General features: G+C 33.4%; 2 protein-coding genes across 3 annotated transcripts; one reads left to right on the forward strand and one right to left on the reverse strand.

Annotated features, from left to right (window-relative positions):
- Positions 1-712: 712 nt before the first annotated feature.
- LOC7462342 (plant intracellular Ras-group-related LRR protein 6) lies at positions 713-7,973 on the forward strand. Of its 2 annotated transcripts, none has more exons than XM_024611456.2 (20): positions 713-959; positions 1,080-1,216; positions 1,320-1,406; positions 1,522-1,597; positions 1,857-1,931; positions 2,070-2,139; positions 2,242-2,319; positions 2,436-2,496; positions 2,606-2,684; positions 3,120-3,215; positions 3,459-3,514; positions 3,605-3,672; positions 3,828-3,898; positions 4,193-4,330; positions 4,886-4,990; positions 5,650-5,774; positions 5,982-6,078; positions 6,579-6,653; positions 7,024-7,079; positions 7,611-7,973. In XM_024611456.2, the coding sequence occupies exons 1-20, from the start codon at positions 831-833 to the stop codon at positions 7,684-7,686; spliced, it is 1,755 nt and encodes a 584-aa protein (XP_024467224.1). In that variant the 5' UTR covers positions 713-830; the 3' UTR covers positions 7,687-7,973. The 2 variants fall into 2 exon arrangements, with proteins under 2 accessions (XP_024467224.1, XP_006377774.1); XM_006377712.3 differs by having other exon boundaries at positions 3,120-3,210; positions 3,454-3,514.
- A 2,311-nt stretch (positions 7,974-10,284) lies between these two features.
- LOC7460834 (uncharacterized) lies at positions 10,285-13,089 on the reverse strand. Its single transcript, XM_002317472.4, has 4 exons — positions 12,739-13,089; positions 11,656-11,706; positions 11,463-11,514; positions 10,285-10,908 (listed from the first exon to the last, which is right to left on the reverse strand). The coding sequence occupies exons 1-4, from the start codon at positions 12,865-12,867 to the stop codon at positions 10,718-10,720; spliced, it is 423 nt and encodes a 140-aa protein (XP_002317508.3). The 5' UTR covers positions 12,868-13,089; the 3' UTR covers positions 10,285-10,717.
- Between the last annotated feature and the right edge of the window lie 1,046 nt (positions 13,090-14,135).

Here is a 14,135-nt window from a genome sequence, read left to right on the forward strand (position 1 = left end):
CGATTCATAGGTGTTTTTTTGGATCATTTTTGTTAATTGATTTTTTTTATTTTGTGCTTTTACATTTAGATTGTTAGGAATTGAGCATCATACTTTTTTTTTAATTTGCTTTTTATGGGGTTATCTTGGTCTCACGACTCATGTCGCAGGTTTAACATGCTCACTGAGATTGATATCAATCTTTTTTTTTGTTTTTTTTTTATCCTTCAATATTGAGTTGTCTGAAAATTAAGTTTCGTGATTTTTTTTTAACAATCGTTCTTTTTATCCGGACATCGTGATCACTTTTTTTTTAATTCAATTCGTTTATTTTCATTGTTTTTTTATCATTTAATTAAGTGACACCAACTTATTAAACCTAGACGAGTTTATTATATGAGTCATAGATTTATTTTTTACCTTTTCAAAACACGCTAAAAATGCTCGAACATTGTTTTTTTTTATAAAAACAAAATTATGAATTTGAATCATAAGTTATTGACTCTTTTTTAAAATAAAATAAGTTTTAGATTTTCAAAATTGGTTTTTAAAAAATAGAAAACACAAATGATAGAAAATAATTGTAAACATCAGTGTATTAAAAATTATTTTTTAAAATATTTTTTTATTTTTTAAAATATATTTTTGACCTAGCATATTAAAATAATACAAAATACAAATTAATTTAAAAATAAAAAAATAAGAATTAAAAAACAATGAACCACAACGCGAAACAGGGCGTATTAGTGAACACCTGAGAGTGGATAGATAGAAGCCTCTTCCTGTCTCTCTTTCTGTTTCGAAAAATCAAAAACAAGGTACAGATCTAAAAAGTGCATGTCAAAGAAAGCATGGATCGCGTTCTGAAAGCTGCAAGAAGCTCCGGTTCTCTTAACCTCTCCAACCGCTCTCTCAGCGAAGTACCTGATGAGGTCTACAAAATTTTGGACGCCGTTGGTGAAGGTGAAAAATGGTGGGAGGTAAATGTTTCTATAATTAAATCATAATGTTTTCATTTAATTTTGATTAACATAATTCAGTGTATAGATTCTTTAATTTAATTAACTGAACTAGCGGTTTTCATTGATTTGTTTACACAGAATGTGGAGCTACAAAAGCTGATTTTGGCTCATAATAATATTGAGGCAATAAAGGAAGACCTTAAGAATTTATCTCAACTAACTGTGTTGAATGTTAGCCATAACAAGCTCTCTGCGCTTCCAGCTGCAATAGGAGAGTGAGTAATTAATTTTTTTCTTCCTGATTTGTAGGATTTCGTATTTTGATTTTTTTTTAAAATTTACGTGTATGTGATTTGTTTTGAATTTAATTTTTGACAGGCTCCCTATGCTTAAGTTATTAGATGTTTCTTTTAACTTGATTCAGAAAGTACCTGACGAAATCGGATCAGCCACTTCTCTCGTCAAGTAGGCGCCTTCTCCAATTAATGAACAATTAGGCTTGGTTTTATCCATATTTCTGGTTGCATTGGTGTATCGGTGTTTGTGAGTGTGTTTGATTGTTTGATGTTTTTTGGCCTAGGTTTGATTGTTCAAGCAATCAGCTGAGGGAGCTTCCGAGCTCACTAGGAGGATGTTTGGCTTTATCTGACTTGAAGGTAATGCTGAATCATGATTTATTGATGAATAGATGCGCTGATTTGTTTTCCTTTTTTAGCATGAGAATTCTTGCAATCTTCATTGTTGTGAAGTTCGAGCTTGAGAGGCTTGCATGATACCTACTGTTAATGAACCTTCACTTTTGGAACAACATTTTGTCATGGCATGACATGGCATGACATCAGAATACATAAATACACTTGTCAGTGTCATCCATGATTCACATGAGACATTTGCTGTGTGATACTTTTTCTCCAGGCATCAAACAACTCTATCACCAGCTTGCCTGAAGATCTAGCAAGGTGTTCAAAACTGACAAAAGTAGATGTGGAGGTATTACCAGGATTTATTATTTACAGAAGTCAATGATGGTTTTTCAGCCTTTTGTTAGATATATTTGGGGCTCCAGTTATGTAACAATATAGGATAGAAAAGTTCTGATTTGTTTATTATATCTTTGGTCCTTGCCAGGGAAATAAGTTGAAGGTGTTATCTGGGAATTTGATGGCATCGTGGACCATGCTTACCGAATTTAATGCATGTAATTATCTGCAGTAGCTGTTTTGTTTCTCACGGCCTAATCCCTGTTTTCACATCTGTAGAAAATTTGAATGCTCTTTTTTTCTTCATGCAATCTGTGTAGCAAAAAACTTGCTGAGTGATATACCAGATAACTTTGGAAGCCTTTCACGACTCATCCGCCTTGACCTTCATCAGAACAGTGAGTGGATTATCTAAGAACTTACTATGCACAATGTCCTTTTTTTTTTTTTTTTTTTTCATTTGAACATATTTCTTCTGCCCATTTTAATAAGTTCTCTGCATTTGGTTTTGCAGGAATCTCAACAATCCCTCCCTCAATAATGGGTTGTTGTTCCCTTGCAGAATTCTATATGGGGTTGTTATCTCACCCATTGATTAAAATAACATTTGAATTTTTCAAGTGTTGGGAGTACAAATGTTACATCTTTAATACTCATCTGGCATCTGGAACCTCCAATTTTCAGGAACAACGCGCTGTCTACCTTACCTGCAGAAATAGGGGCACTTTCTCGATTAGGGACACTGGATCTCCATTCAAACCAGGTAGCTAGTTGATTAAATTTAACTTTGATATGAATACCTTTTATTTAAAGGAAAACTCTCTACTTTTAGTTATTGGGACAAGGCATCACTTTTCTTCAACTTCACTTGACAGGAAAACTGTTTAAATTATTGTGTTATATCAGGATCATGAAACTTTCATTTAATACTTTATTGACTTGTGCCAATTAACAATTTAGCTTTAAAAGGTTAGCTGCATTAGCCAACTGGAATAGTTCATATGGTTGCATGTTCCTTTCTATTCCATCAGACTTGAAATTTGTCCCTCGTGCATTTAATACTGCAACTATTTCCAGTGTTAATTAAATCAAGTAATAAAAGTTATGCAGAATGATGTTCTTCTATGGTCATCTAACCAACTCAGTGTAATGGATCATTAAAGTATGACTTGCAATCTGATTACTTTTTATTCATCAGTTGAAGGAGATTCCTGCGGAGGCATGTAAATTACAGCTTTCAATGCTGGATCTTTCAAATAATTCTTTGACTGGATTGCCCCCTGAACTTGGTAAGGTTAGCGCTCACAGTATGTAAAAAGATTTAATTCTTGTCTAATTTGCTTTGCATGCGATGCCTTTAGCTCAATTCTTCCCTGCAGCTCAATTCAATAACCTTTAATCCCATATTTCTTTCTCAATTTTCTTTATTTTGATTTATCCTATTTAGGCAGCCAGAGGAATTTGAAAATTGTGGATCATTTAATATTGAAATGACAGATGAATAACGGGTTATCTTGTATTTTGTTGCCTAGGGAAGATGACAACTCTAAGGAAACTCCTGCTAAATGGCAATCCATTGCGAACTCTTCGAAGGTGCAAGGCATGGCATTGGTTTTTGGTAGATGTTACAATTTTTCTATCAATGGGACCTCATCAGATATTTTTTTTTATCTTATTTACCAGCTCATTGGTTTCTGGACCCACGGCCACTTTATTGAATTATCTTCGAAGTAGACTCTCTGAAGGAGAAGGTTTGTGCATCCATGCACCATACTTGATAATTCCTTCTTTTTCTTGCTTAATTTGTTCTGCTGATGTTGGAATTCATATTCTTTATTCAATACCAAATTTCCATGATTTCTAATTACATATCGTTTTGAATAACAATGCGTTGCTTCTCATGTAGATTCTAAAGCAACTACTCCAGCGAAGAAGGATTTAATTTCCATGACAGCTAGATTGTCTGTCAGTTCAAAGGTACCATCATATCATTTCCATGTAACCTTATCTTGCAGATTATTTGAAATATTGAGGATATCTGTTCGCTTGTTTTTACTGAAATTACCTTTCATTAGCACATATACAATACTGTCAGCTCATCACTTTTGTCTACCAGCTTTCTCTGCAAAGAGGGGATTCTGGTAGTTGATTAAACTTAGGTGTATAATTTCAGCATCCATTTGAACTTACAACTGGGACCTGTACTTGCAATTTGCTAAACTAATACTGCCTATCTTCTTTTTTTGTCTCATTTGATATTTGTGCTTTTAGGAACTCTCTCTACAAGGGCTGGGTTTGAGTGCTGTCCCATCAGAAGTATGGGAATCAAATGAAATTGTAAAGGTTGATCTATCCAGGAATTCTATTCAAGAGCTGCCACTTGAACTCTCCTTGTGTGTTTCCCTTCAGGCAAGTTTTTTTGGCTCATCTTATTTCTGTTTTTGCTCAAAGAGTTTGGACACATTCATGTAAAATGTTCTATTTGCAACTGTTCTCTTACCTTATATTGAGCCAACTTCTGCATCGAAGCTGGCCTTCTCTCTTTCATTAAATTTGAAATTTGTTTTCTCCTTTTGGTATTCTTCAAAAAGTTTTTAATGAGGTATAACCATACCAAATGCATTGTGGGCAGGAGATTGTTTTATCTGATTCCAATATGTTGAGGTGGCTTGAAGCCTTGAACCTTGAATCATTAATCAGTGACTGATCTTGTGAACTGTATGCAAACCAAAAAATATTGGTGCAGGGATGTTCTTCTGGATGGATCAACATTGGAGCTTACCTTTTTCATTCACTATTTTTAGAATTAATTTGTCAACCTCTTACTTAGATTCTTGTGTAAGTCATTTATGATTGGCTTTGACTGGACGCTGCCTGGTCTTGAGTGTCAAACATTGATCAGCAGGCATTTTAAATAACCTGAAACTGGTACTAATACAAATTAAAATTTATTTAAATGTGCAGTGTTTGATTTTATCCAGAAACAAGATTAGTGACTGGCCATGTGCAATTTTGAAATCACTTCCCAATCTTATATGTTTGAAGCTGGACAACAATGCACTTACACAGGTAAAAGGATTCTAGTTTATGATTCTGTCCTGTATCCAAATATAACACAATACAATAGAGACATGAAATGGACCAGCTCAGCTGTTGTAGGAGTTATTTAGTTGTTCCATATTTTGTAATGGTTTTGTTAACTTAACACCTCCCTTCATCCCTCTCTCTCATAGATGCACTCACAGAGACATGAAATGAATCAGCTGAGCTGTAGGAGTTATTAGTTGTTCCATATTCTGTAATGATTTTGTTAACCTAATACCCCCCCCCCCCATCCCTCTCTCTCATAGATGCACTCACAGAGACATGAAATGAATCAGCTGAGCTGTAGGAGTTATTAGTTGTTCCATATTCTGTAATGATTTTGTTAACCTAATACCCCCCCCCCCTCTGTCTCCCACTCTCTCTTACACACACGGTTCTTGTTGTTATCCTTTTTATGTTGCTGGTCAAGATTTGCATATAGGCAACTTTGTGGTTGTGATGGGGATGGCGCTCAACTCTATGCTGATAGTTCTCCATTTGTTTGTATTTCAATATGTGCTTCTGACTATCAAAGTCATTGTCATGTGCCCTATCAAAATATTCCATTAGATGGATTTCCAACTCCATTTTGTCTATTTTAGTTGTTTGTCTTTGTCATCCGGTTATTTTTACTTGACCTGTAGATTCCATCAGATGGATTTCAAGCAGTCCCTATGCTTCAGATTCTGGATCTCAGTGGCAATCCAGCTTCACTGCTCGGTCATCCAGCATTTTCTAGCTTGCCTCATTTGAAAGAGCTTTACCTCAGGTCAGCTCAGCAGTTGGCTGGAAATTATAACAAGCTTGTATACATGCATGCATTCAAAAATACATGCATTGATTGCGTCCACACACACATATGTGTGAATGTGTGTGTATTTATGTGATTCATGTTCTGTGCATTTTTAGGTTTTTTTGTTTAAATATTTCTCTAATATCTTTTTGATATGTCTTAACTTCTGTATTACTTTGACAGACAAGTTCAATTACGTGAAATCCCATCAGATATATTGAGCTTACAGCAACTGCAAATCCTGAATTTGAGCCAAAACTCACTTCACTCAATTCCAGAGGTAGTTTATTTGCTTTCTAAGAAAAAAAGAATTTCACCTACCAAAGCACCTGCTGATTTCTTTTTTACTTGAAACTTGTTAATGTCAGCATAGTTTTTATAGCTTTAATGTTGATAGACAAAGCTTGAAAAGGATCCATATAGGACAAGAACGCCATTTTTCTTGGTCCAGCCATCTATTTGAATTTTTTATTTTTTTATTTTTTCGGTTATTGAAATATGTTGGCCCTGCTACTGTGATGGTAGTCTTTCATTTTCCATTTGGAAAGAAGTGGGCTCTGGGGATATTACTAATTGAGTAGAGAAATTAAACTCTTATCATTTCTTTTATAGATTTTTCTTCAATGTCTTTCTAATTTAACTATTGACATTTAAATTTGAATAGAATTGAATTACTTAATACATCTTGTTTCTCTTAAAAAAGAAAACAAGCAGCTTCTTTCCCTTATGGTGCATTTTCTTGGTGTTGAGTCCTTGATTGTTTGCTAATATGACATGCAGGGGTTAAAAAATCTCACCTCTCTCACTGAGCTTGACCTGTCTGACAATAATATTTCAGCACTTCCTCCGGAGCTGGTGAGGATACCTAGTCCTTTCCCCTTTGTGTTGATATAAATGGCTCCAAAATTTAATGTACTGAATTTGCATGCTTGGAGCAAATAAATTATGACAACTGTAGGAACTCTCTATATGTGCTGCTTAAATTTATTCGCAGCTTTCATTATAATAACATGGATGGTTCTTAGCTTAGCCTTTCTTATTACACAACTTTTATTCTTTGTTTTTGTTTCTTCTTATTGAAATTGGAACTTGCACAGCAAACCACTAAAATTTGTTGTAGCGTCTATAAAGTGGGTCACCTAATTAGTTTGTCAAGCTTGATTTAACTGCATTCCAATTAGATAAGATGTTTCCTTCAGTTGGTTTACATGATTTCTTTCATCAGGGTTTGCTTGAGCCGAGCCTCCAAGCCTTAAGACTTGATGGAAATCCATTGAGAAGGTGAGATGCTTTTTACCATTGTTGACTCTGCAATTTCATAAATATTTCTGTGGTATGAAAAAGTTATTAACTTCAGAGGATGTTGCCCTACATGACAGAAAGTAAAAATGGATTCATGCAAACCGACCAGCTATAGCTCTGGTTAAGGCTTAATTTCCAATTGATTAGATTTCTGGACAGTTTCACATAGTAATTTCATTTCATACTCTTGTACTTCAATGGTTGAAGTCTATTTGAGTGTGGACTAAAGGAAAGTCTCTTTGCAAAGATGCACGAGAAGAATTTTACCTTGGGCTATATATAACTTCTTACCTTAAGAAAAATGGACTCAATGATTGTCAAGAAAGAGAGACTTCCTGTTTTCATAAAGTCTTATGAATGGTTAAATGACAATACCGAGAACTCTTTCGTTATGAAACAATCAAACATGGTTGACTGACCAAGAGCAGACCCTCTCTTTTGTTCATCGTTTTTGTGAGAATTTGAACCACTGTCGTTACTTACTTTCTATGTGTACTTTTATTGCTGCAGCATCCGGAGAACAATTTTGGATAGGGGAACTAAAGCGGTTCTGAAATATTTGATGGACAAAATACCAGAGCACTAGCTTGTTCATCTTTCCATCATCTCTTTCAGCTCCAAATTACCTTACTCGCTTCTGTATTTTTCTGTTCAGAATCTTCATGCCGCTTCCAAGTTTTTTCTTTTTGTCTTTTGCAAAGTTGATGATTTGAAAGGCTTGATTTCCCAACTCGGGGCTGTATTGTTTGGTTTATAAAACTAATTCTACACAAAAGCTTGATTTGAACCGTGATTCGAATTGGTTCTAGTTGAATTACACAGAACATGTTTTGATTTTTTACTGGTAATGTGTATTTTTATTGCTGCAGCAAATTCTGTTGTTGCTCTAGTTTTTTGGTATCCAGACTTTATTGCAAGTGAGAGACTTTGGTCGAGGGAGCTCGCTTCCCTACGGCTAGAGCTAAGACCAAAGGAGCGATCCAAGTTTGAACTCAGCGTCATACACTAATCTCTTTAGCATGGTGGTGATCAGGGGTGGAATGAAGGGGTGGCAAGCAGGGCCTGGCCCCTGCAAGACATTTGATTTTTATTATTTGGTAATTAAATATGAGGAACTGTAATATTATTTTGAGGGTGTTTGGTAGTGTGGTAGCGGTTATTTTTCAAATAATTTTTTGTGCTGAAATGCATGCCAATGATTTTTTTTATTTTTTAAAAATTATTTTTGACATTAGTACATCAAAACAATGAAAAACGAATAAATTATATTAAATTTTAATAAAAAAATTTAAATTTTTTAAGAGCACGGTTAATGAGATGAACCTGTGTACAGTAAAATGAACCTGTGTACAGTAAATATATTTGCTATCCTTTGCTTTACTTTTGAATTCTTTACTTTGCCTTGATTTTATGTTACCTACATGCCTACGTGGAAAGAAAAAAATATAAAATTATCAATGTGTTTTGTTACCTTTTCTCTCCCTACAGCCCTGATACAGCCCTGATATAAATGTCTGCGCAGCCGATTGATACAAATCACAAACAAAAACAAAATTTTTTTTGTAAAAAAATTAAAGTAGAGTACCGATTAATTTATCTTTGATTTAACAAAAACAAGGTGACTGAGTAGTGATAATTTAAATTTAAAATATATTTTTATTTTATTCTGAGATGTTTATTAAGAATTTGATGAGGTGTTTTTTTATAATTTTATTATTTTTGTTTTTTGTTTTTCAGATCTGCTAGTTTTAACATTTGTTTTTTGAATTCTTGATAGTGATTTTTTTTAATTAATTATATATATTTTATTGGTTTGTTTTGATTATGCTTGGATTTTTTTTTATGTTTTGTTTTTAGCAGAGCCACCAAAATTATCAATTTTTTCTCACGATATATGTTTTGAATTTAGGTTAAATCATGAACAAAATAAAAAAATTGATTTTTTTTTGAAAAAAAAAGGAAAAATATTTATCCATTAGTTGATAAGTTGATTTGATTTATTTTGACTCTTCCTATTTCGACAGCAATTACTGAACGAGTTTTCTCAGCGATGAAGATTGTTAAAACAAGACTTCGCAATCGGATGGATGATGATTTTCTTGCAAATTATTTGATTGTCTATATAGTAAAAGAAATTGTTGAAAGATTTACAATTGATATGATAATCGATGATTTCTATTATATGAAAGAACGACGAACATAATTAAAATAAATATGTAAGAATCATTCTTTATTATTTTTTACTTTATTTCAAAGTTTATCAAACATAAAATAATGCTTCGCTTTAGCCAATGTTTCTTATATACTTTGTATGTTTATATTTGATAGGTATAAAGACCAACAACATTAAAGTGATGGATATATCATGAAGATAAAATTAACTTCATTGCTTTGACTCAATTTGGTATTGCTCCAAACCTTTTACTTTATACAAAGGTCATTATATGTTTGTAATAAGTTATTTGAATAAAACTAAATCATGCTGGGTTTTTTTACAACTCATGTATAATAAATTAAAATAAATATTATATCTTATTATATTATTTTTAGCTACCCAAACAAATAATTCTAGCTCTGCTCCTGGTGGTGATCATATTTTTTAAACTTGTCTAACAATATGTTCTAGTTGATGATTCCCCAGAATTGTCTCGCCAATCTCATGCCTCTTTGTTTATGCCACTGTATCCATGCACATGCTTGTAAATTGTGGAACTAAAAGCATCATATCAAGAGACTTTTCTTCCTGCAAGGCTTTAAAAAAAATTATTTTTTATATTTTTAAATCGTTTTGATAAAATAATATTAAAAATAAAATTTTTAAAAATTAAAAAATATTATTTTTATACATTACTAAATAAAAATCACTTTAATCACCACTATCAAGATACATGAAATATGTGGGATAATTTATTATATTTGGTTGTAAAACTTTTTATAATATAGAGGATGTTTGATAAAATTTCATTTTAGTTTCTATTTAATTAATAATTGATCTTTATTTAAAATTCTTGGATCCTTGTATTTTGTAAAATTTACACCGTAATCCTTATGATAATTTTTTTTTCAATTAAATCCCAAATGGTCACTCTTAATTAAAATTATATATATTGCTTGTAATATAATAATTCATTACAATTATAATCCCCAATTACATTACAATTTTGAAATTGCACAACCAAGCATAGAAAGAAACACAATGGACCATTATTTTATAGAATTCATTACTTCTAACAAAACATGACATTATATCATTGCCCTGACATAACTAATGTAATGCTAACCTTTCTAGCATCTAGCAGTATAAAATCCTTGGAGAAAAACTTGATTTCTGCCATAAAGTGAACACAATTCAAAACTAGTGTGTTTGAAATCAGACGTTTTGTTATAACAAAACTACTTGCAGACTTTTAGGACTCAGAAAACAGTATACATGCTGTAGGGCAAATGGAACTACTGGGACTTGAGAGAATCTGACAGCAGAACAGAAGGTATTCTATCTGAAACTACCTAACTAAATAATCAGCATTTACCATCAACTAGCTAGGCCAACCATCTTCATTTACAGAAAAGAATATTCGCATCGAAATTCTGAAGGTGGATTTCTCTACTCACAAATTTCACGTCTTTGATTCCATGTTGACATCTTGAACATCCTCATCCATTAACAACCTAAACTTTAGGATCTTCTGGAGCTGTGCAACTGGTTTCACCTCCTTAGTTGGAGTTTGGTTAGGATCTACTATACATCTGCCTGCAAAAAGGTTTGCTTCTGATGGTCCTGTCTCTTCTAGAACCAAAGGGGCAGCTTCTGCAAACACACTTTTCTGTTAACAGAATTGCAATAACAAATATCAAATCCCCCCTCTGGAATCATCCAATTCTCTTGGTGAACCATTGCTATAAACAATTAATTGAAAACAAAAGGCCAAAGGTGAGTTGATGATCCCATGTCCTAGCTCTTAGATCCAGGTTTTATTTGTTAAAGTTTACACAAAAAAACGCACTATAATATTTGACATAAATGGGAAGTTAATTTAGCCAGTCTAGTGCAATAACTTCTAAATAATAGTCATATTTTGAGACTTACATCTAGATTCATATGCGGACATTCATAGTTCTGTTATGCAGTAGAATCATTCAATTTCCCTTGATATTTGCCATAAAAGCCAATAACAGGACCAAAATTGAGAATCAATCAATTTATCATGGTAACCAAAGTATGATTGATAGGAGGGGGGGGGGGGGGGGGCACAAAACTAGAATATTATACCCTCAAGTCAGCTAGGTGGTTAATTTATGCAAGGAAAACTTCTTTTTAGTCTAGTTCCTTAAACCCAAGAAGACAAGTAGAGATAAGCTCACCATTTTCTGAGAAAACAAAGCATGTACCGATTGTATCTTCATATTTCCCAATCTGCGAAAGCGAAAAAAAATGAACCAAACATATGTTTGTTATCAATTTGTCAGTCAATTGAAAAAGTAAGCCATGTTATAGCCCTTCAAACTCGAAATGAATACAAAAACAAATAAATGATATGTCAAGCCATCCACTCACCAGTTTCACTTTGTCATCTATAATCAATATTGGCTCTGCAGTGTGGAGACCCTAGAGTTCGAACAAATGATTAACTAAAAGAAAAATGCTGACATGAAAAGAAAAAAATCAATGGTTTGAAGAATTTAGACACTCTAGAAATAAAAGCAAAAGCAAATTATTAACTTTATTAGCAGGCAAAACAAATAAAAGCAATTGATCCCAAGGAAAAGCCATACCGAGTCAACAAAATTCTGAGCCAAAAAAGAAAATTAGAAGCCATCATCATCCTTTTGAACTAAAAATAAAGCACCCAGTCAATAAAGTTGAAGAAAATCAGAAAACAGTGAAGGCTTTTCCTTGTTGAATCCTTCAAGCAGCAGCATTAAGCAATATTTCAATACGGGGTGGTGTCAAACAATCAAAAGGCCTTCTTGTTTATTACATAATTTTAATAATACATGACATGCAACAGCTAAAAAAACAGTGAAGGCTTAGTGAAGGCTTTTCCTTGTTGAATCCTTCAAGCAGCAGCATTAAGCAATATTTCAATACGGGGTGGTGTCAAACAATCAAAAGGCCTTCTTGTTTATTACATAATTTTAATAATACATGACATGCAACAGCTAAAAAAACAAAGAAAAATATCCGCACTAGCAAGTCACAAATCAAAATACAAACACACAATTGTTTCAGCTTATTCTAGCAAAAGCATGTACAATTCGAATTCAATGATAAAAAATTATAACTATGGCATGCTCGAGTAAACTCAAAATAAGAAGGGCTCCTTACTCGTTAAAAAACAATTGTAATAAAGCATGAATTGCAGCACCTAAAATCTGTACAAATTTTTCAGAAATTGTAAACCACAGTCCAACATACAGTTTATCGGCTTAAAATAGCAAACAAAAACTACATAATTAAAATTCAATAAGTAATGGCATGGAAGTGTTCATGCAAATTCAAAACCCAGTAAACTACATAATGTTCTTTAGCATCAAAGAAATTGAAGTGGGTTGATGTTAAAGAACTCAAACACACAATCTTCAGTGTCAAAAGAAACAAAAACTTAGCAAATTGTAGAAGGGATTAGTTAAAACTTACAGAAAGAACATATGGTGTATCTGGAGAAATATCAACTTGGGCAAAAACAGCATCAAGATCAAGAAGCACATAGTCTTCTTCTTCTGCTCCATCTTCTTGATTATCATGGTGCATCAAGTCTGCCTCCATTGTCTTTATCTATACAGACAAGCAAGACAACACTATTGAGAATTGGGCAAGTGTTTAAAGACCCTTTCAGGTCCCTGGTTGATGAAGGCTCACGAGACTTTTAATTGTGTTCCATGAGTGAAATGGAAAACAAGTGTGATACAGGGTACCAGGGGTCAGGTTTGGTACTCTCCATATCCGAACCTGAATCCAAAAAGAAGTTGATTAATAACCTAACTGTGCCACGAACAGACACCAAAAACAAAACAAGCTAAAACTAACAGCAGAAAAAACTTGGGCCTGGGTCATCTGAAAAATATAATGGGCCTGGGTCATTTGTAAAATAATCAACCTTGTTGATGCCTAAAACTATAATGGGCCTAGGTCATATTGGTCCGTTGACAGTACGGCCTTAAATGCAGGCTGGCCCGTGTGACAGAAAAGAAAAGGTATAAGAAATAGCTTGTGGGCTTTTGATGCTTAGTGTCTGTTTTGGCGCAGCACTGCCATTGTTGTCTATTTTAAAAAATAATTTTTATTACTTTACCAAACACCCAAACACGTCTCAATATTTTTATAAGAAAAGAACTCTCGGGATTGGCTGGCTTAGTAGATGATGACTTGCCCCCCAAGTTATGAAATAATTGGTCGATTTCCTGGAACCTTGAAAATCTTCAGAGAAGTCCATGGCTTCGCTGCTCATAATAATTATTGCTGTGCTTTCGGTGACGAGAGAGGCAATTAATATTGTGAGGGTGTTTACTTACAGGGGAGGAGAAAGGACTTCTTCTATATTCTGATTAGCCATTAAGGAATGAACAGGTCAAGTCTTCGATGACTTTAGCAGGCGCCATTGCTAAGAAATTAAGCAGAGCAATGGGAAACTTAATACAGTGAAATAGCTACTTGCCTTCCTCAAGAAAAATTGGCCCGAAGGGGCCAGCCAATCTGAAGAATTAAAGAAATATTAGCTGGCCAAATTGATGCTGGGATGAATTATAAACTTATTTTATATATAAACATATAACTCTTCTTGATTTCAATTAATATGGAATGTATGGATTACATATTTATCCTTTTTAATGATAAATCTAGTGTTGATTCTCGGTGAGCATTTGGAAACGCAGTTGTACTAATATTTTTAAAAATTTTGATTTTTTTTATATATTTGAATCGTTTTGATGCGCTGATCTAAAAAATAATCTTTTAAAAATAAAAAAATATTATTTTAATGCATTTCGGCCCGAAAAACACTTTGAAAAGCAACCGCAACCATACTTCCAAACATA

The sequence above is a fragment of the Populus trichocarpa genome, chromosome 11 (genome assembly GCF_000002775.5).
Source record: "Populus trichocarpa isolate Nisqually-1 chromosome 11, P.trichocarpa_v4.1, whole genome shotgun sequence".
Taxonomy (NCBI): Eukaryota; Viridiplantae; Streptophyta; class Magnoliopsida; order Malpighiales; family Salicaceae; genus Populus; species Populus trichocarpa.